General features: G+C 36.6%; 2 protein-coding genes and 2 long non-coding RNA genes across 13 annotated transcripts in view; 1 reads left to right on the top strand and 3 right to left on the bottom strand.

Annotated features, from left to right (window-relative positions):
- Positions 1-1,041: 1,041 nt before the first annotated feature.
- On the bottom strand, positions 1,042-2,194 carry LOC134139541 (uncharacterized). Its single transcript, XR_009958197.1, has 2 exons — positions 1,944-2,194; positions 1,042-1,463 (listed from the first exon to the last, which is right to left on the bottom strand). It is a non-coding gene; the product is annotated as an uncharacterized LOC134139541 (long non-coding RNA).
- A 201-nt stretch (positions 2,195-2,395) lies between these two features.
- LOC134139538 (uncharacterized) overlaps positions 2,396-23,018 on the top strand; it is a 68,015-nt gene continuing 47,392 nt past the window's right edge. For both annotated transcript variants that reach the window (XR_009958195.1, XR_009958196.1), the window contains exon 1: positions 2,396-2,532. This is a non-coding gene — a long non-coding RNA (uncharacterized LOC134139538). The remainder of the gene's footprint in view (positions 2,533-23,018) is intronic.
- On the bottom strand, positions 5,912-8,566 carry FABP2 (fatty acid binding protein 2). The gene is made up of 4 exons (XM_062574805.1): positions 8,500-8,566; positions 7,619-7,791; positions 6,942-7,049; positions 5,912-6,047 (listed from the first exon to the last, which is right to left on the bottom strand). The coding sequence occupies exons 1-4, from the start codon at positions 8,564-8,566 to the stop codon at positions 5,997-5,999; spliced, it is 399 nt and encodes a 132-aa protein (XP_062430789.1). The 3' UTR covers positions 5,912-5,996.
- The window catches only part of PDE5A (phosphodiesterase 5A), a 65,222-nt gene continuing 59,620 nt past the window's right edge, over positions 17,417-23,018 (bottom strand). For all 9 annotated transcript variants that reach the window (XM_062574030.1, XM_062574032.1, XM_062574039.1 and 6 more), the window contains exon 21: positions 17,417-22,282. In XM_062574030.1, the coding sequence (XP_062430014.1) occupies positions 22,145-22,282 (138 nt within the window). In that variant the 3' untranslated portion in view covers positions 17,417-22,144. The remainder of the gene's footprint in view (positions 22,283-23,018) is intronic.

Below are 23,018 nucleotides of genomic sequence, written 5' to 3'. Positions count from 1 at the left end.
CAGTACTACATAGTGCCTTCTCAATATGTTGTTCCCTTCAAATTGCGCTATGAAAATTTTTGTTAGGAGGAAAAAACAGAACTGTGTATCAGTGGCAGCAGTCAGAAATATGAGCAGTCTTGTACTTCTTTAATGACTTCATTTGAAAAACTGTTTTTCTAATATGAGAATGGGATCAATCACAACTTAGCTTTTTTAGCACTATGCATCAGTAGTTTTATCAGTGTTCCTAACTCCTTTTCCATATGGTCTAGTGGTCCTGATCTTTAAGTGCTAGCCAGATCAAAGCATCTCAGTTCTTAGGAAAGTCTTAAACTTTTTTCTGAACATACAGGTTTGATAACGTGAAGACAGAACTCCAATTAACAGTGCTTTTCTTTTTGACAAAAAAAAAAAAAAAAAAAGAGAGAGAGAGAACTCTGTAATAAAATATGCCCATTTTTGTGCCCTAAACCACCTTTAATTTGGTAATGGCCTTTTTTCATGCGATATGTTAGAGAGAACTGAAACACCCTACTGCTTCAAAGTCTTTGGTGTCTATTTATATTTTATTTATTTCTGAAATTCATATGAATCCTCGTTCTTAGAGGACAATAGTCACAAGGGAAAAAAATATTGAAGACAACTGAACTGCCCTTGCTCATAACTGAGGGCAGTCTTCCCCCACAACTTTATCAGGTAAAAGCTAGTGAAGTAAAGACCTCATGTAGGCTTTTTCTTTTCCCTAGAATGTAAAATATTCCTTTATTCAACATTGTTTGGAAAGTTTCGTAAGTCCCCTCTACTGTTCATAGCACGAAAAAAATCAAAACTTCCTTTATCTAGATCACTAAGATATTTGAGGACAGTGGGCTACTACTGTTAGATGCTGGCGTATTTCAAAAGGCATGGTACTTGCTGAAGCACTCTGCCGTAAAAAGAGAGAAAGGTAAAATAGAAAGCCACAGGGGTAGCATCAAAATATTGTGATTAACTTCTTGAAGGTAAAGCAGTAAGGAATAAGTTTCCTCTGTAGAGAAAAGAGTCCAAGTTGCAACTTCAGTCTATGCAAGAGCTGTTTTTTACTCTCAGCCACTTTACAGTCTGTCCTTTCAGTTGATTTTATTCAAATAGTACATATTTCCATTTACACTTAACAAATCTTTGAGCACTAAAAGCAAAAGCACAGTCAAGCTGTCTTATATTAAGGCACAGTTTAGACTACAGAGAGAAAAAACAGAGTACAGACAGCCCTAAAAACCTAAACAATATCAGTTGTGATATATCTGGGGATATGCTGTGATCAGCACATAAATAAATATGTATGAAGTCATTTGCATTCAGATACAAGTTGTGATCCCAGTGGTTCATAGTGCACAAACAGGCCTCCTCTTCCGCTCTGTTTTCATAAGGTGCAGCATGGTGATTAGGCAGTGACTCTATAAAGAGAAAGTCTGGGTACTTTTGCAGTGGTATACAGTCCTCTGGAAGATAAAACAAACATGAAAGAAATACCAAGCAGGGGCTCAGATCAAAGAATAGTTACTATAAATTTTCTTTAAAAAACCCCTGCTAGTTATGTGGAATTACCTTTACATTTCTTCAGTCGTCTTTGGCATGCACACATCTACGCGAACTGCTTCAGGGTTTTATTACCGTGAACACTTATTTCTGTTGCTCTTCTCGGGTGGCAAGGGCTAGCTACCAGCATACAGTAACCAGATGGTTTAAGGACTGTCGAGTCCGCATCGAGCGGCTGGAACCGTGACACTCGTCGTTTCAGAACAACTGGCACTAGCGCTGCTTCTGCCGCCCGGGTCGCGGCCTCCCGCCCCGCGCGGCCCTGCGGATGCTCCCTCACAGCGGCGCTGCCTTTCGTACCCAGCCTGCCAAGGCCCCAAGCGCCGCCGCCCGCACGGCTCGGCCCCGCCGCGCCGCGCAGCCCGCCCCACCCCGCCGCTCACCTGCGCCCGCGCCCTCAGGGCAGCAGGTAGGTGAACACCAACAGCGCCAGGTCGAAGAGGACGAAGAGCCACAGGTCCAGCCAGTACGACTGCCCCGACAGCGACAGCGCTCGGCTGCCGCCCGCCGCCGCGCCCGCGCCCTCCTGCTGCTGCCGCAGCTCCTCCGGCCGCGGCCGCGCCGCCGCCTCCATGTTCCCTGGCGGGAGCCGCGCCACGCAACGGCGCCGCCCAACCGCGCGGGCGCCAACCGCCTCTCCGCGCCGGCAGCCAATGAGAGCGGAGCGCACGTACTGCTCCCCACCCTCGCGCCCCTGCGCAAACGCACCCGCGGCCCACGCGCCTCACGTGACGCCCCGCCTCGGGGACTGCCGTTGGCGACCGTTGGCGTGCGCGCGCGCCGCTGCCGGCGCTGCTTTTGCGCCCCCCGCCCCCCCCCCCCCCGGGCTGCCGCCGCGGTGACCGCACATCCCCGTCGGGCGAGTGGCCTCGTCACCTGTGGCAGAGGGCGGCCTTCCCGCCGCGAAGGAGTGTACCCTGTGTCGTGTAGGCGGGCTGTGTGCTGAGGAGCTGGTGGCGAGGAGAGGCCCAGGTAGTTTTGTGGCAGAGCTTGGCTAACGTGTGGTAAAGATATGCCCTACGGACACAGGCAAGGGCCTCTGCTTCCACTGCTAGTGTTGAGAGAAGGCTGAAGCTTCTGGAGGCTGCGAGCCTGTCTGAGCTGGTGGCTGTCATTACTGTGGTGGTACTTGGGTACCAGTACTTGCTGCTCCCTGCCACTCCTTGGGCACTTGGCCAGGTGAAACAAGGGTACGGGGAAAGACAGCTGGTCCGTCCTTTTAAATCATGTTGGTCCTGTTAAGATACTGTATTAGAACTTTCAAGGAAATAAACACTTACAAAGGCTTTTTCCTGATGGGGCTTCTTGGAGAGCCGACGATCCCTTTGAGAAGATTGAAGTAGCATCTAGGAAATGTTTGTGCAAAGATATTTAGGGATCCTAAAATAGTTTTAAGTGATGCTCCTATGCTTGAAAGCTTAATGGAACTTTCACACCCTGAATAAGCATAGAATAATTCATGTAAGTTGTGAGCTTTATTTATAACACTGTGAGACTCAGCTGATGAGCTAAAAGAAATTAAGTGCATAGCCCAATGTAGTTCAGGCATACTACCCTTGCACAGATAGATGCAGCATGCTTAGACTAGCCAGTATTCAAAGGAGTGTCCTTATTTTTGTGTCTTAAATAAAGAGTTCCTCACTGTAGTTATTTACACTTTGTGTCATAGTACTAGGAAACAAAGCAGTACTTATGCAGATAGCAGGTGGGAAATACCTGATCAGAGTTTAGCAACTCATAAGCATGCATTTAGGGATAATTATTTTCCTTCAGTCAGTAGTATAATTACAAATAAGTATGAACTTTAATTTACGTTAGAGAGTTTTTGAGGAATAATAATAAGGGAATATTAGTATTTCCCTCCTTATGCCCAAATACATTTAATTTGAGCAAAGGGAGCTGTGGATTGCAGCTTTCTCAAGGTAAACTATTTCCTCTTAGGTTGCAAAGGAATGTAATTCTGAAAAAAACAAAAAACAGAAGTCTCTTAATCAAATTTACTAGACTATCTCATTTGTCTTTTAATATAATGATCCTACTGGTTCATCTGCCAAAGTGTACTACTGCCAGATTTGTACCTTCCTCCTCAACACTTACTGCTGTTTCTAGCTCAGATACTGGAGACTGAGTCTTTAAAGATTTTTTTCTCATTTTGCAAGTATATTGAAAACAGCTGCTGACCACATCAGTCTGCAATATTTACAGTTGTCAAATATTTTCCAGGTTGTATCTTTGGATTTTTTTTTATATCACATTACTTTTCACTTCATGGTCTTGTATGTAATCCAAAATTACTAGAATAATTTCTCAAGAATTTGACAGAAAAAAATCCTGTTAATTATACTTTCCTATTGTAGCCAATCAGTTGAACAGATCCAGTAATCCAGATCAAAATAACCCTGAAACAATGTATGTTATGCTGCAGGTGTGGTAGAGATAAGTGTGTTGATAAAAGGCATGGGGTAAGGTTTGGCTTTTTGAACTGGAAGGGTGTGAGACTGTTAAAGAGTCAGCATACTTAGGGAAGAAACAGAGAACAGATTTGGAAATATAATACAGCTTTCCTTACAGCCAGTAAAGTCTCCAAGGAAATAAAATGGCTTCCTCCAATTTCCTGAAACCTTTGAGACATAGTCATAATATGTTTCTCTACAATTAGAATCACTAATGACATACAGCTGATAATGAATGTCAAACCCTGTAATGGAAATTTAATGTTTAGGGCCTCTATTTTACAGTTTAGTCTACTTGTACGCACATCGCCTTAGTAAAAGAAGCTGTCATGGAGCTTACTGCAAAATGTTATTCCTTTTTAAAGGCTTTAGCATCTAAGGAATACAACTTAGAGATGCACCGAATTTTGTAGCATTTTAGTTTGTGATTTAGGATTTTTTGTTTGTTTCTTTCATAGTTTGTTTTCCCATTTTACATCTCTTTACTGAAGTGAAGTACTGTTTAAGGTAATATTTTTTTTATTTGTGATGTGATATATCTGTCCACTGAAAGAAGATTGTGTAAAATAATCACACAGGAAATTGTATGCAACCAATATTTGGAGGGGAAAAAACAATTTATAATTAAAGAGTGATATGTGCTAATCCTAGTTTGAACGTTTTTTGAGTCGCGAGAGCATTTTACCGGTAGAGGGAGCTATGAGACTCTGAAGACAACAAAACTATAGGCTAGAGAAGTGTAGAAATAACTGAAGAAAAAAATGTTTTGTTTTTATTTTTTTCTTCATTTATGCCCGGGAAAAAGGCAGTCAAAGAGAGCCAAGAAAATAATAGAATAAATTTTGTGAAGTTTTTTTTTTTTTAAAAAAAGCCTTAAAATCATAAGGGATGCTGTAGTAGCATACTGATAAGCATGTGGCAGAAGATTATCTAGCCACATGCTGTCATCAGGGAATTCTGTGATGAGGTGCTGTGAGATGTTACAGATAAGGCTACATTTGTGTTTTGGGTTAAAACTGAAGGCTGTCCTCAGGTTCCACACAGTACTTTTGACCTTTCTGCAAAGTTTGTATGTCGATCAGCTTCCCTCCCCCTCCCCCAATTATGATAGTAGAAACATGGGTGCAAAAACCTCAGAAACTAAGAAAAGAGTATCAAGGAATATTTACTGAGGAATAAGAGTTCTTGCAGCATGGAAGTATGTTCCACACATATCAGAAAGGATGGAGGGCTGGAAAGCAGGCTGCCTCATAGAATAGGAACAGGACTAGATTAACACAACGAGGCGTGATTACAGAGACAACGCAGGTCTAAACTAATGATGCTCCTTAAAAGATGAATTATTATTACCTCAAACCTTAGCAAACGATGTGGCTCAAGGGAGGTGTGGCTGAATTAAAATCAACATATGCAGACTGGACAACGTGAGCAGAACATTATGCATATTTATCACTTGTGAGAAGCACCAGTATTTAAAGTCAACTTAGTCTAAAGTCATTCTTTCTCTTTTTTAAGTTACCTTCAATATTTTTATTTCTGTTCTGTACATATAAGTAATCTTAGAGGCATAGGTGTTTTCAGGGTTCTTTCAGATTTTACAATCCTTATTACACAATATTCAATACACATAGAAACCTTTTTATCAGTCTAAGTATTATGGTAAGGAAACCAAGTTGCCATTTGAGAATCAGTCCAAAAATAATACCTGGTTTCCATCTGTAGAAAATCGTTTCCACAGCCCTTAATGGTATGACACTCAGACATGTAAGGCTTGGTGCCAGTAGCATTTCAGTACTTACAGCAAATTGTAATTGAGGTTGTGTAATCAAGGCAAAAGACTAAATGTAAGAAAGTGGCCTATGTTTTCATCAGGGTGAGTAATCACAATTTTTGCTGTGAGGAGTAAAAGGAAAAAAAGCAGAGGATATACGAGATTTTTTTTTCCATTGGATTTTGTTTCTGGTCCTGCTCTGGATGAAGTATTTAGCCCCTTTTGAAGATTCTCTTGGCTTCAACTCCTTCATACATATAAGTCTGTTAAGAAATTAAGAGAATCAGTAACTGTTATTACAAAAGTTTATTTTGCAGATTCTATTGAGAGAGAGTTGATAGTGGCTGATTAATTGGAACAGGTGGCCTTGTGGAGGCCTATAGACTGCTAGTAAGTGCTGTGAGGAGAGAAGCTTAAGAAAAGGAGCCTATTGTCAATAGGCATAAATTCTCTATACAGGTGTTTGTATGACCACGAGAAAACTTTTGAGAGCTTGGGGGGAAAAAAGTTCAAATGCCATATTCCCACTGCTGTTATTTAACAAGCTTCATCTATGTGACTGCTATTATAGAGTTATGAAGAAAGACTGAACGGTTAGACTGTATGTTTTTGGTATCTCAAATCTCACACCTGTCCATGGAATTCTTTTTTAAGAAGCTTGTGATTAGATAGTGCAGAGGATCTTAAAACATTAGAGTTCAGTTTCTGCCTTTACCACAGAGTTGTGAAGCAGTAGCTTTTTGTATCAAGCTCCTTCCCTTAGTCCCTCCCCTCCCCAAGCCCCCAAACCTAAGCCTAAGTTTGTCTTAAAAGGGCTTGTATCAACTGTTAAATGTAGTACATAGATGCTGCCATAGCAAGACTTGGATAAGGCAGACACTTGGAAAAGGACCTTCAGTCAGAATATGCATGTGTATAATATGATAGCTTCTATTCACAGAATTCAGAATGCACTGGTGAGATACAGTTCACATTGGTAGGAAACCACAAAAATCTCATCTTGCCAATTTCATTTTAAAGTTTAAATTTTGATAGATTACTCTGAGAATTTTAACTAGAGATAGGTTATTTGAAGAAAGTATTTCCTTTCTTTGGAACAGCGTTGAAAATGTTTCAGTTCATTACAATTTGAAGTTGCGAGGGATTGCTTAACTTACCTGAACAAGTTCATCGCCTATGATTTCTCTGAAAGCCTTGAGTACTTTTCCATTATCTTTTCTAGTAAATGTTCCTATAAGTTTATTTCCTTCTGTATTCCAGGAGCCCTGTGATGGGGAAAAATAATAAAGATAACACTGATTTCACATAAAGACTGCATCAATGTCTAAAAGTAGGAAGAGATTGAAATGATAAGATGCTTTTTTTGACATTGTCAAACTTCAACATTGTAAAAATGGACTATTTAATAAAACTACTTCTAACTTATTTAATTGCATGTTAGTCAAGCTAGTAGTTTTTTTATTATTTTTAGTGGTCAGTTCACCTTATTTTAATGAATTATGGCCAAAAAAGCAGTTTCTTACAAATACCCACTCTTTGATCTGGGTCACGTCTTACAAGCAATATAATTGCAATGGCTTGGGTTTCAGCATGTGAGAGTTGCTGGATAATCTGCTTTTTGAGCACTGTATCTAGCCCTGAGCTTCATATTACAGTGTAGTTCCATTACCAGTTGAGACTAACGTGTTTTTCTATATAAGCTGCAAACGTATGTGGGCAATCAACCTTAAAAGACCTTAGAAGTTTAAATTTATGTTAAAAAAAATAGAAAGACAAATAATTCTTCTCAAATCTGTTCTTCATAAAGTTATTACCATATGAAAAAGTCTCTTACAGTAAGTTCTGTCCCATCAGCTAGACTGTACTCAAAATTGACTCCCAGAGTGAATTCAATTTCTATGGAACGGAAGGTGCTTGATTCTTTGACAGTAAATTTGTTTCCATCTTGTTGAATAATGATCTTCAGATTATCATGGGCTCCTAACTTCCTTTTCATTATGTTAACACCTAAAAAAGTCAATATCAATTAGAAAAATACTTTAGAGCATCATATTTGTATCTTTTTTCAGTGGCTTCTGAAGGGGTAAGCGAGTTTATCCCAGTACTTTGGTCCAGATTTTTATTTTCTTTCACCTTTTTATGAAGTCATTTTCAGCAGTACAGATTTGACACAAAACAGTATCTAACTGTAATGCTTATATCCCTGTTACACTCAGTTTATACAAGTTTGAAATAAGCATTAAGATGTTAAAATGTCTTGAATCCTGTGTTCTATAACAGTTAAGGTTAGTGATTTCCTTTCTTTGTAATTTTTAGACCAGCTTATAGCATGTCATCAAAAATAATATTCTGCTGTAGAATTTTACTTCAATCTAATTATTCAAATTCTTGGAGCCCTTTCCAGAAAAATGCAGATTTAGAGATTCCTCCCTCTACCTTATACAAAATGTAAATACGAAACAACTCTACTGGAGTTACTTAAGTTACTTTAGATAAACATAGTGTATTGGAAGTCGTAACCTTTCCCAGTAACTGTTTTTTCCCTAAAGAGGAAAAATAAAATATTTTGAAAATAAATACAGGAAACTAAACAAAAGCAGAACATCAGACAGCAAATTGACAGGATAGCAAGAAGGTAGTTCATAGGCAGATAGAGTTTGTAGTCAGTAATAATGATATTACCCTTTTAGAAGGAATTGGAAAAGTAAGGCTTACCCATTGCCTCCATGAACTTTTCATAGTTTTCATTTCTGTCTACTTTCCAAGTACCATTAAATGCCATGTTTTTGTCTGAGGAAGGACTTTCCTGAAGTAGCAGAGCTTTGCTAAGAGAATTTATGAACTGGCTTATCTCGAAAGCATTTTACAGGATGATGTGGCTGGCTAAAGCTCAAGTGGTGTGCTGATCTTTTCAAGGTAAAGTTTACTGTAGTTTAATTAAATGTCCAGTTGTAACCACCCTGCCCACTGAAACTCTCCTTTCGTGCCAGTAAATCATGACAATATTCTCTTCATCGTCTTTTTCTTTTTTAAAGCATGGCTAATACATTCATCTTACCATATTTGAGTTGTAGTAAAAATCAGCTGCCAAATGAAGGCAATAGTTACACTTAGAAAATTTATTGACATTTTCTGTCTCTTTATTGCATAGAACTTTATGCTCTGAGAGAGTCTTTATACTACTGGAGAATATATATTTATTCACAGCAAACTGACCACAAGCCTCTACTTTGTCTGATACAGTTTGTTGTAGAAACCTGTTCTACTCTAAGTAATAAGCATAGGACAGAGGATTTACTGAGTGCCTGCAGGTTGTTTCAGAGAAGTGTTTGCTTGCTTCTTGTCTGGTACTGAGTTATGAAAATTGTGATGTCTTTAAATCTTTAGATAGTTTAAAGCTCTTTAGTAATTTAAATTCTAAGCAGTTTATTATTTAAGATAAATTTTCTGAATCATAACATACATGGTGAATGTGATATGCATATATCTGTTCTTACAGCAGCGAAAGATGTGCAGCTAAGTAGAGATGTGGTTGATTTCCATAGGTCTCTAATTAATCTCCTTCAAGAATAATGCAGAGTAAGAGCCTCCTCTCAGTTAGCTTTTGTGAATACACCTTCTTCTCAAAATGATACAACTTGAAGCTAAGTTAATCTATAGAGCCCACTTCTGAACGTAGCAAATTGGGGTCATAATTACTCTATTCAAAGTGCATTGCATCCGCTTTGCTATTAGATTTAAAATAATGTAGATCTTGAATGCCAGGTTGGATTTTGGTTGGTGTACAGGCTGTAAGTTGTGCCAAATAATTTTATCAATGTTTTTTGTTTTCATAAAGTATTAGATGTTGGATTCCAGCCTAGAAGGTGAAGTTTTACTGGAAGTGTAATTATGAATTCAGAACTTTGCTAGCGATACCAGGACAGTGTGATTTTTTTTATTATTATTATTATTTCACTCAGCTTCATTTTGCAATCAATATTAATCCAGCCAACAGACTGGAGAAAATGGCTTGATAAGTATCTCTCACCTGTTGTTTTGTTTTTTTCTTTTTTAAGCCAGAGTGTTTATTCCTGTTGTTACAAGTGATGTATGGAAAAGCACCATACTAGCTGCTGAAACAGGGTGCTAGAAGCTGGCTATGTCTCGGAAATAATTTTTTCCAGACCCTTTGGTCTCCTGAAACATGGAATTTGGTGTAAACTAGTCTATGGCAGTTGTGGACACCTCATTTTCATAGTTGTGGACAGCTATACCTGTGGTATCCCTGCAGTAGCTTGTCTCTCTGTCAGAGGTTATCTCATATCTGCCAGTGGAGCTGCATTTATGGGTGTTCCCTTATCCATTTCAGTTGAAGTGAGCCATCTGCTCATACGCAGTGGCTGTTCCTAGCCTGGGATTTTGCTTAAACTGTGTGGGGTAGAGGAGAAAATATGAAGAATCTCACTTACCAAATGAGCAATTCCTATGAGGGCAGAGTAGCAGCCCCCAGTTCAGGGCAGTGTTGAACATATTGGAGCACTAACCTGGTGAGCTAGTGCGGCTGGGAGAGAACAGGGATCCACAGCCAAGTCCCTTTTCACTATGGGAAGCTTTATCCACAAGCCACAAGGACTGGGGTTGTGGGCATATGTTCTCTTTAGGCTGAGTTTATCCTTGATCTTCCAAAGTCCAAGTTATTGTAGTTCCCCTCCCTCAAAGCTGCAGTCTTTCAGTCTGAGAATTGCCTTTTCCCTTTTCTAGAGATAGGAAGAGGCAGAGTCTGACACTCTTCCTGTAGTAGATACTTATTCTTTCTTTTTTCTTCTGCCTCTTGCTTGTCTTTCAGGATAAAGAAGCCTGTCAGATGAAAGACTTCCAGCCTATTTGCTCTTTCTTTAGTGGGGGTGATGAGGGAAGTACCTCAAAACACCTACATAACAGCAGCATTTAGGTCTCTTTAAAGAGTTTTTACATGCAGTTTCTTCCTACCTTTTCATACAGTTCTTTTTATCACTTAGACTTGCATAAAAGTTCCAAAATGATCTTTGCAAAGAAGTAGGCATAGTTTGTGGTAGAAAAATATCTTGTCTTTATAATTAAAATATTAGAATTCTGTGGTCATGATCTTGTATGCTGGACAACATTGAAGTACTTAATCTCACTCTGAGCTGGAGTAGTGAATGGTGCTAGTAAGACATTTGATTTAGGGAAATAAGTCCCTGCTAGCATACTTGCCCTGTAATCTGAACTGGATAAAAATCGGCCAACTGTAAGGTAGACGATGTGTAGTTGTATTAGCATGGTGTTCAGTCTGAGCTCAGTGTCTCGGAAGGCATCGTAGCTTATGTCTAGTGCTGTGATAATTATACCTATATTACTGTTCAGCCATTTTAGAAAATGGGCAAAATGAGGTTTTTTTTTTCCTAATCTGATTATCTCTACTGCATTGGAGCATACCTTGACCCTTTGTATTTATCATTGCCCATGTATATTTTATATGTATGCAGTATATCCGTAAATAAAAATATCTGATATCTATAGTTCATGCAAGTTATTGTTGATTAGCAGTTAATTTTCAACTCTATTGTCTTCATAGTTTTTGCAGAAGTGTTCCTTCTGTCAGTGATGTAGTGCAATGTTTGAATCATTTTTCTTGAATTCAGTAGAAAAGTGAGGCTGTGCAACAGCTCAGATATAAGTAGAAGAATATGTATATGTAATATATGTACATGTATATGTATAATGTACAGTATTTTCATATGCAAAGAATGCCAATCCTGTTGTCTTGCCTTTCTTTTTACTGACAGCTACTTTGAAAATACTCTATCTGAATAATGGAAGTATGTAGAGTGCCAACTAAAGTGGCACTATAATTCACATTATTTCAGTAGTATATGGAATATTAACAAAAAGACAGAAAATTACCATTTATTTTGAGCATTTCAAGAGTTTTCTACTTTTTAGGTGGGCTCTGCGTTCTCTTCAAGAACCTGCTGATTCATTTGATTTCAGAAATGCTAAAATGTCTAAAATAATATTTATATATTTAAATAAAATTATTGTTACTGATTATTCTCCTTGATTTAAATCCATTTCATGTTCTTTAATCCTGAAAAAATAACTCAGAGTAGTGGTGCCCCACAATTTAGGCATGAATTTCTACATCAAACTTAACCAGTAATTTTTCTAAGCATTAGAAAAGGACAAGGATCTTCTGTAAAGGGTTGTAATTAACTGAGACTTATGTGTGTATCAGGTACATTTTTCTTCTCAGAAGAAGAAATGGTGCCTCTCCCCCCTTGTGGTCCTTTGATCTCTCTCAGCAGTGTAGCTAGCTAGCCAACACCATTCTCCTTCACCATGGGAACAGCAATTAGTGGGCTCCTGAATTTTACATTTCAGCTTTACATTTCTGTCCTGTTTTCCTTTCCTTGCACTTTTTAGTAGGTATGAATCCTCAGAATTTACATTTCAGCTTTACATTTCTGTCCTGTTTTCCTTTCCTTGCACTTTTTAGTAGGTATGAATCCTCAGAATCCTCAGAATCCTCAGCCTCACAGATGTGTCAGTTAAGTAAGACTCTCCACAGATGGTCAATATTTATGAATTACATTCATAATTCTGATTTAAGATTTATGAATTACATTTAAAATATATACAATTACATTACATTCTCTATATTAGTGTAGCAGTAACAGCATAAACAACTATTCTTTTTCTGAGGTCTGGTAAAACATCAGCAACAGAACGAGCAGCTGTATTTTTTTCCTCTCTCACAGTTTATATGAGTTGTTCGGGAATATTAGCACACTAAAATCTGATTGAGTTTTCATCCATGTAAAAATCTTCCTGTGTACACCTTATTCAAATTTGAGTTCTATATAAAAGCTATTTTCCAGTTAGCTTTACTTCTAAAGTTATGTTTAAAATCATTTTATAAATTTTCTTTTTTTACGTTTGAATATTCCACAAGCTTTCTCCTTTTTCTGTGTAGCCTTTTCTTGTACAATTTTCACATCTACAGTTTTTGCTTAGATAATGCATTGAAAAAAAATTTTTTTTAGTATTGCTGGTTGCATTCAGAACATGAAGGTGGTGGGTTTTGGCTTAATGGCTTTCTTCCTGGCTTATTCTTCAACTTTTCAGTTTCAGAATACTATGACTAGGCCACAAAACAGCATAACTTTTGAAGTTTGATCTTCGAGTGAGGTCAATGAATAGAAATTATTAACTTATATGGTCACACTAATCTCATCATGCCAATCTCTGATAACCAAGAACATGTCACATCAGACTGTACTGTGAAAATTAATTGACCGTGAGATTCCAAAGATCAGGGTGGCAAGAATGTTTTTACAGTGGGTTACTTTATTCTATCCCATTTATTGTTTTGTGGCTTGTCTTCAAGTTATTCAGCCTAAAATTAGGTAGGACAGTAGAACTCACGGAATAATCATTGACTCAGGGCCAACATAAACATAAAATATACTTATTATTATATAAATTATATATATTATAAGACATGTGAATCATATTAAAGATATGCAGATTAACTGCTTTCTCTCAGGGATTTACGAACTGAATTGGCAGACTTGTGCATGTGTTTTGCTGGATGATTCTTCTAGGTGTCATGGATTGTAAAGAGATTTGGGCACATTTAAGTGAATCTGGTTCCCTTATCATTAAGTTTTACCATACATTTAAAAGATAATACTCACATTTATATTGATATGGCAATTAATTCTTTCTTTTCTCCTATTATACCTATATTGCTTTCTGTTGACTCAGTTTTATTTCATGAATTAAAGTATTTAAGATATGCACTTAACTTGCAGATTTAGCAGTTACAGTATGAAATGTACTAAAGACAATGGAAATGGGGTCTGAAATCAAATCCCTGTAACTTGGTGGAACACCCCAGATCATTACTTTAGGGTATATCTGCATGGTCTCACATCAGTAATCCAACTCTAATATAACTGTAAGTGGCCTATAAACAAGAAGCTTGGTTTAGCCTAACTAATGCCATCTCTTGGATAAGTAATTTCAAAGTACATATTGGGTGCTGTATTGCAGCAGGGTTAGATCATGCTCAAGCTAGCTTTTGTGCTACCCCAGCTGCATGTTTGCTAAATTCCTATTTTGGTCCAGGAAGACTCTCCTAGCTGTTGTTGATAATGCAGTCTGTTCAACATGAAGGTTCAACATTTGAATATTACTTGGAAATTTTCTGTATGGTATCCATTTTTCTGATCAGTTAGTAGTCTATTCTGGATCTTAAAGCTTATACTCATGCATCTGTGTATATACACTCTTTAATTTGTGTGTAATGGTTGCTATCCATGTGCTGCATGTTGTGAGAGAGAATTGAAGAGCATGAGCCAGTAAACTCCCGATTAAAAAAATCTAGAAGCAAAATGCAGGAGTTTCTTAAAGCTATACCAGCTCTGATATTTGCTTCATCTGTTGGTTCATCCTAAAATGAATCCTAAAATAACCAGGAATAGTTGAATATGATCTAGTTGCAATGAAGACGAGGTGGTATTGACCCATTGTTAATATAAATACAGTGTACTTTTCCTGTAAAGGTTATATGAATCTCTGAGTATTAGTGCCACTTGCCACATATAGTTTGATATGTCAGTTGACCTGTAGGGCTCTGAGTCAGGCTTATCTAGTTGCTAAAATATTTAGATGCATGTCTTACCACTCTTTTCCTGTATTTTCTAGGCAGATAGTAGCAGGCAAATTTAGTAAAGCAGTTCCTTTTTGTTTATAGTATGAGGTGTAATCAAAAATGTATTTGAGTTATAGTCCAAGAAGTTGATAATGTACAGTATTGAAAGTCTACATCTGTCTTTTTCATGTTCTCCAAAATTTGAACTGGTCTTTTCATTTGTTTCAACATAACTATTTGCTGATCATGCAGTATGCTCTTTGTTATGATATAGCTTCAAACTCCACCAAAGGTTATTGCGATTATCTGGATTAGAGAGTCTAATCTGATCTCATCTGTAAAATAGTGACTTTTGCTGAGAGCCTTTCATGGTTCAGATAGTTAAATATGTATGTATCTAAAAGGAAGAGAAGGCTTCAATACAAAACATTATTTTCTTCACATCTTATGTAAAAGAACTAGTACTCAGATTTCAGTTCTGCTTCTAGCTCAAAAACAGACTTTCTGTGTGACCTTAATCAAATTAATCACTCTATCTGTTAAATGAAGATAACACTTCTATTCCATGAAAAGCTGTTGTGATCATAAAATCATTCATGGCAGTGACTTGACTTCTACAAAGAAAGGTTCGAAGAAATGCCCGTATGTGAATGTATCATGTGTAACCTAGTAGTGAGTTAGCCATGTATTTTTTTCTTAACCAGTTAACCATGCCTATTTTTTTTCTTAAAGATCCTGTGTTGGACAACTAAACATTGTTCAAGGAGGTGTATTCTAGTGTACTATATGTATGTATTATGGTACACATTCTGGTGTACTATAAAATATATATTCTTCTACAGCACTGTACTTAAAAGTTTGATTAAAACAAACAAAAGAAACCAATGTAAAGATAAAGTACAGATCTATTACCTCTTATGAACCATTGAGTGGGCAGAAGCAGACTATGGCTGGCTTGATTATCCTGGTATTTCAGCAGGAAAGAGGATTTTTATCTTAATAGTAGTGATTCAGAACAGAAAATGATACAGCTGTTTGGAAAACAGCTTAATCTCTCAAATGTTTTTTTTTAAAAAAAACAATCTTAAAATAGAGCTTTGGAATATTGGGGGAAAAACATGCAGCTAGATATTTCAAGATACTCTGAACTGAAAATACTGAAGTGAAAATTTATTATATTTATAAACTGTTGTGGTGTATTTAAGCTGAAATTGAAGTTCTAAAATTACGGTGCTGTAAGAGCTGAGAAGTGCTATTTAACTCTCAAAGCTGAAAAATTCAGTGGTTGTCTGACTGCATAGATCATGGAGGATCCTAAAACTCAAGAGGCACTGCAGCAAACACATCTGAATTATTTCCTAAAAATCTTACAGGGTTAGATTTCAGAAGAATGTGAACTGCATGTTCACATGTGTGAACAGCAAAAGCTGTTACTGCTATTAAAAATATGCCTCAACAAGGGGCCATTGTCTTTCCCATTTGTGAAAGAGTCATGGTTGGCTATACAAGATGTAAAAGATGGTATAATATTCTTTTTCATCTTTTCAAGAAGAAACACCTTATTCAAGATTATATTCTTTTCTGGGGTAGGTAAGGAACATACTCCAATACTCTTGGTAAAAGCTGTGCTACCTCCTAGAAAAGAATTCAAATATTTAGTAGTCCAGTGAAGAGCAAGCAGGAGCATGACTAGGCTGGTGAGTGAAGTGGAAAGCTTGTAGTTCCCACAGCACATGGTTACGTGATTTTTTATTTATATATAGAGATAGGTATATGTATATATGTGTACACACACACACACACAGACGGTTTTTCGTTTGCACTCGCAAATTGCAGTTGGTTTGGGCAAACGGTGCTCATGTTTTGTGCTGGATTAAATCTGGCCTTTCATAACTTTTTGAATAGGACTGTTGTTTGTCAGGGACATACATACTTGTTGGTTTTGCCTAGAACTTAAAAAAAAAAAAAAAAAAAAAAAAAAAAAAAAAAAAAAAAGAAAGAAAAAGAAACAGGCTAGAAGTGTTGCTGTAGAGAACTTAACAGGCCAAGAAGTACGCTGGTCTGGATTTACTTCTAGTATCAGAAGTTTACACAAGATGAGACTTTATTGTCAGAAGTAAGTTTTTCACACTTTTGTTTGAAATCACTGGGTTGACTGTTTTAATCTGTCTTTCATGCTATTGCCCCAGAAATTGATACTTAGGGGAAGAGGATGAGGATAGATCTTGACCAGCTTTATTCACACAGCATTTTTATAGCAGTTGTATTTACCAATTCTACTTGTGCAGTAAATAGCCTCGTTTCTGACAGTTCCTGATCTGTGTAGCTGTAGCACTCCCTAGCGGTTAGTAGGAGTGAATTATTTTATTTTTTGCTGCTTTTTTGGGAAAAAATATCGTATCTGACAGTACTTACGTTAGGAATATCTTGAAATTAAAAGTGAAATCCTTCACTAGCAGAAGGACCTAGAGAAGTTGTTAATATATGCAATAAATATGCATTTATGGAAGCAATTATTTGAATCAAGGAACAATGCAATGTGGAATTCGGTAATTTGATTATCAGATAATCATTGATTATTGATTAAACCTCCATATTAACAACGAATAGTAAAATTTAATTGACATTGTCCATTTTTATTTTACAAATCGTGAAAACAGTACAAAGAGAAGAATGAGAAAATAATAACTAAGCAGCAGTTTGACGACAGAAAATAACCTAACTCTGTTCTCTATTAACTGTACTATAAGGAGGACAAATGATTCTCAGAAGTAATGTAAATAATTCTACTAAAAAGAATTGTGGACAGCAACAAGCTCTTCACATTCAGAAGACTTTAATACTACTAAAAAGCAGAACGTAATATACAGAGTAACCCCATCAACCTAGTACAAAAGTACTGTGCCCAGAAAATATATATTTCTTAAAATATTTTTAAAAGATAGAAGAATACAAATAGACAAACTCAGTGGCTGGTGATTGTGATTAAGATTTTTATTAAACTATAATAGAAGTGTATATTAAAACTATTTACAGTGCATTTCACACTACATTCTTTGAGACACATGTGTGTCTGCCATGTGAATACATAGAGGGCTCAAATTCTAACTTCAGTTACATCTGTAAAGTACATTGGGCATCAGCAGGAATAGCTGAATACAGTAAAGAATGGGTAAAGCAGGTGTTACCAAGGGTATGAATTTGGTCCCTCTTTACATGTGTAGGCAAAAAAGGTAGATTTGACCCATCCCTTCACCTTCTATACAGCTCGATCCAGCTCCCACTGAAGTAAATGGGAATCATTTAATTAACTTCAAATGGGCATTTAAGCATACCATAGGCCCTGGCATGACAAGCTCATGCTGTAGCAGTTAGTGGAAACTAGCTATTAAATAGCATTGTCACATTAGTATACGTTTACAAACAGTGGTACTTAGATATGAGTTTCTCTATGGAAATGTACTTCTTTTTTTTGTGTGTGTGGAAAATAAACTTTCCCATGCAATTTTCATTCATCTAGCAATGACAAAGACAAAATATTTTGATGTGACAATTTTCTATATTAAGCAAATGTCACTAATTACCAGGCTAGACTCTGTGATGTTTCTTGTTCCTGTAAAATCCAAACTGAAACTCCAGCCCTCATTATTTCTCATACTTTGGGCAAACTCAGATTTTAATTCAAGCTCCAGAATTCAAGCTTATCTTTCAAACTAGTGTATGTCCCTGAAGCAGTTCTCTGGTGTTGTATTATAGAATAGACAGTTGTAAAATAAAGCTGAATCCCTGTGGACTGTAAACTGCATGTGATTTGACATGAAGAAGAACCTACGGTGTCAGAGACAAGATTCCTAACTAAAACTAATGTAAAACTTTGCCTTGTTAGATCTCCATAAAACCCTTACAAGTGTATGAATTTATTTTGAGTTGAGCATTTTTTCCATCAGTATTCTCCACTATGGTTCTTATGCATAACAAAAGGGGCCCAAACCAGATCACTCAGGTAATACCTCCTAATTTTTAAGGACTATATGTTTCTCTAAAAATGGGTTGAAATAATCAACTATCCTATAATTTTGAAAAATCTTAGATATGAATTAGACACTGCTTTGAAACTGGCAGTTCATGCCAGTGCCAGATAAAATGGGTTGAAATGGAGTTCAGAAACTTACCTTTGTATGTACTCAGTTGGCAGAGGGCAATACATAAAATCAGGCTGTAGTCTCTAAGGAGAAATCAGCTAGTAATCAATGGAATACTTTATTCACTTTTATCACTAGCCCACTGGTACTTGCATTTTGTGCAGATCTGAGAGTCATCCTCTCTTAACTACAAAGATCAATAGTATCTCCACAATCTAGATTACAAATAAGACATTATTGGACTGATGGCTTATTTTACCCTTCTTTCCTTTACTGTGTGAGATAATAGAATCTATACATTCTACAGCTAATATTAGATGATTGACTAACTTGTTGGAAAAGAAGTGCTATCTACACCTTAAGAGCCTCTGTTATTTTTAATCAGAAGAGCTAGGGTCACGCAACAATTTTTTAGATGTTAATATATATACCAAGTTATTTTTTTCAAAAGAGGAACAAAAACAGAAACAAAAGTGTACTCTAAGCACTAAACTGTGCTGTGGGGTGACTTCATAGGAAAATATGTATGTATATGAGAACAAATAGGATCCTAACTTATATGTCTTTATTGAGAAAAGTATTAGAAAGATAGTGGGACAAATTCTGCATCCCAGAACTTCAATATCAAATTTCACAATAGCTTTAGTGGAATTAAGACTGAACTAGCAAATCGATAAACTCCATTTTGGCTTATATCTTGCACAGTCCTTGCTGATTTCTTTATCTAAGCAATATGAATTAGGGTAGGATGTGTCTGGGACCTGACTAAAATAATTGGATACACAAATCGTGATGAGATTAATGACAGCTGCATGGCTATAATCCAGTAGCTAATTTCGAAAATGTTGAGCCCTGAATGCAGTGATTTTCAGGCAGAGAACAGCCTGGTGTTTTTCATGTTGTCATCTATATACATTATAAAATGTGAGAACAATTTTCTGTGCATAGTCCTCACAAAAGCCATGAGACAAAACCAGCATCCTTTGATTTTTGCCTTCAGGCAGACTGAAGCACTGTATAAATAACTTGATCACTGTCTGAATTTTCATGGAGTATAGCAAGCTATGCTTTAAAGTCCTTGAACCAATAGTTTAAAGGTTTAGTTTTGTGGAAATATATACAAATACAGGTGTATTACAACATTTAGATGACATATTTACTGTAATCTATATTTTTATATTTGTTCTGATCTTTGTAGTGGAAGAAATTCTGTGGGTTAAATGTGTAAAGATGTGTACCTAAATATGTGCACTTACTGTATGACTGCGTACATTTTAAGTGGAACTTTTTAAAAATGCAACCTGTTATGTGTGTTTTTCTCAAGTCAAAGGTATGAATCCAGCACTCCTTTGTTACAGTAATAAAGCTATGCTGAAGACACAATATAGCAGAGAAATATAAATACTGGGATATCGTTAATGTAAATGATATGTCACTATACTGTAATATTACTATAGTTGATTTGCTGTGTTGTTATCATGAATTACTAGTCTCAGCTGTACTAGCACAATACGCCTTTATATACATATACTTTGTTCAGGTCTATATTAAATATGTATCTTAGGAGTTGACTTAGTTAATGATTATATTTCAGTGTCTGAAGCATCCAAGGAAAAGAAAGACAATACTAGGACTATGCAAATCCTGAAGCAAAATTTCCTGTTTATCAAAAAGGGACTGAAAACTTTCAGGGGGGACCACTGTATTTTTTCTGCATAAATAGGATGTATATTATATACATACACATACATTGTACAGTCTATGCATATAATACACACATGCAATACTGCATAACAGTGCCCCTGGAATTCTTAATTATTACAGCATTCCATAACATTTTGGAAAAATCTTAAAAAATAGCTATTTTATAATACTTTTGTAGAAAAATGTTTTCAAATTCCTCTGCAACAATGTATTATTGGTAGTCATAAGGGAAATTAGAGATAAGATTTGATCAGTGACAAGTAATTTAGGTTGGTAGAAATACTGCAGACCATAGGAATATCTTTTTCTACATTTTTAGGAACTTCTGTTATGGAACTCAATATTGTGGAATATTTTGAAACATTGGCTTCATATTTTATTATCTTCTGGTACTTCTTATCTAAATAGAGACTGATAAAGAGAGGTTGTTTTCACTGTCTTTCTGACCAGCCGCTGTAGGTGGGATTAATAATTTCCTGGGAAGAAGATTTTTTTGCAGTTTTCCAACTACAATTTTCTGTTATACAAGTAAATTACTGTACTTCAGAGTACAGTCCCAATTGTATAGCTTTTGCCTAAAATTATTGCCAATTTTAATTAAAAATCCATTGTCACAGATTTAAAAACAACATATTGCAAGTTAATTGGTCTCTTTTTAATACTTGTTAATGTCCTCTATACAAATAATAAGTTCCTGTAGTATTCTCAGCCATTTTTGTTTTCAGTCTTCCTTTTTCCTTTAAGACTTAGTGATTAACAATTGTTGATATTAGCTAGTGCTAAAAATGATTTCTAAAAGATGTTATCCTAAAACTTTTTGAAATCTGAAGCAGTTTTTTGAAGTGGTCATAGTCATTTCATAATAGCACTGGCCTGAAAAACCAGCATCACTAGCAATCACCACAAGTATGCCATTCCTAGGTCAGTCTGAACTGGATTCTCATCTCTTGCTCTTCCAGTCACAGTCTCTTCTACTTTTCCTACCCTTGCTTACATTGGTTATGATGATGTTAAATTTCTCTTCAGAATGAAGATAAAGCCAGCATACAAAACTGATCTTGTTTAGTTTCCATTTTTCTGTTTGCTTCTTGCAGCCTTCTTTGAGAAGCATTCTTCCAAGGCAGCCTGTCAGTAATGTTGAGTTGTGACTTTTCATCACTTGTTAAGCATATATATCTTCATCCATGGATAATTATGATACTTCGACTGTGAAACTCATAATAAGCCCCATTGCCTAGCAGCTTGCAGGGTTTTTTAAAACTTCTCCAAATGTAAGACATTTTGTTGAGACATTCTTCTAATACGAAAAAGCTACTGGCTAAACAAATCTCGGGCTTTTCCATTTAAAAGTCCTACTCTGTCTCCTGAAAGAGGTTAGCATACTATATGCTGGATTAGGCTCCCCAGAGTTAGTTCCAAACCTTCTGCTAAACCTCTGAGAAGAGAATGGGCAACACTGCTCATTACTTACATAACCTAACACAGCAAGATTGAAAGAGGAAAAAAGGTGCAGAATGCAGTAGTCTTTAACATACTGGCCACACATGATCACTAAACAACTATATACATCTCTAAGGTAATAGGCTCTCAAAGTCTCGTACCATCTTGTAGAATAGGGCAGCATAAACTAACTCTGCAGATCTTTTTTCCATCTCACTCAGATGAAATAGAAGAAATATACAATCTTTATATAACCTTGGCATATACATGGTCATGCTGTGTTTTAAAATGTGGAAAAGTAATACAGCAGTGGCAAAACATAAGCCAAATCCATACAGTGTTTAGCAAAACGCAGTACTCCCCAATTACTATGTCTTCTATGTGAACTTAACCTTGTGGTTGTCAAATCAGCACCTCAGTTCCTCTTGGCTTGATTGCTTTCTCCATTAATCAGATTCTTTTCTTGTTGTTCAGCTAAAGATTGCCATTTCTGCCTATTTTTTCTACAGCCATCCAGTAAGGGGTAGCAGGCCTCTGATACGTGTGTTAGGGCCTGAAATAAATTAAGAACATGTAAGACAAGTTATATTTAACAACCAAATAAGTGTTCTTAAAGGTGACTGTTAGAGAAACCAGAATGACTGAAGTTCAAAGTGTATCTATACTTGATATTGTATTTGGAACTTATTTCAAGGAAGACTTCCTGTTGCAGATCACGTGTGAACACAGTTACCTGGCATGTGTAGATCAGACTAAGTGGCTGTGTCCATTTAGCACATTATACATAAGGGCAGAAGGAGGTGGCATAATTGTTCTATCATGTGCAAGCAACCTATCCAGGATTCCTAGCAAAGTACTATACACGGACTTTGTTTTCAAGCCCATTTTTTGTATATATGACAAGGTTTATTGTAAGGATGACTTACTTTGGAATGGCCATCAGGTACGTACAGAGCAGTTATATCCAATATGACTGTATTCAGTGATGTAAAAACTAATGCAGATCAGTTCTCCAAGTAATATTTGAACTCAAGACAATTAGCACCTGATAGATGCTAATTACATTTAACACTTAGTGCTCTTGGGAACAGCTGAAGTCACTCTCAGATATTTTTCATTTCTTGACATGGTTGTGTTACTATAGCAATGTGAAGAAAAAGTGTATTATGGTATTTATGTATGGAACTGAAAAATTATTCATAAGCATTTTTATATATTTTTTTCCTTCCTGATGGAAGTGATTAACATGTATCTTCACATTATGAAGACACTTAGCCCTTACTTGCGTA

The sequence above is a fragment of the Rhea pennata genome, chromosome 4, assembly GCF_028389875.1.
Source record: "Rhea pennata isolate bPtePen1 chromosome 4, bPtePen1.pri, whole genome shotgun sequence".
Classification (NCBI taxonomy): domain Eukaryota; kingdom Metazoa; phylum Chordata; class Aves; order Rheiformes; family Rheidae; genus Rhea; species Rhea pennata.
Note: the sequence above shows the minus strand (reverse complement) of the source record. Positions and strands in the feature narration are given on the sequence as shown.

Coding starts and splice junctions, on each gene's coding strand:
- FABP2 (XM_062574805.1), bottom strand. CDS start 8,566: ATGGCATTTAATGGTACTTGGAAAGTAGACAGAAATGAAAACTATGAA. Junction 7,792..8,499: donor AAAGTTCATGGAGGCAATGG/GTAAGCCTTACT, acceptor TGACTTTTTTAG/GTGTTAACATAATGAAAAGG. Junction 7,050..7,618: donor CTGATGGGACAGAACTTACT/GTAAGAGACTTT, acceptor TCCCCATCACAG/GGCTCCTGGAATACAGAAGG.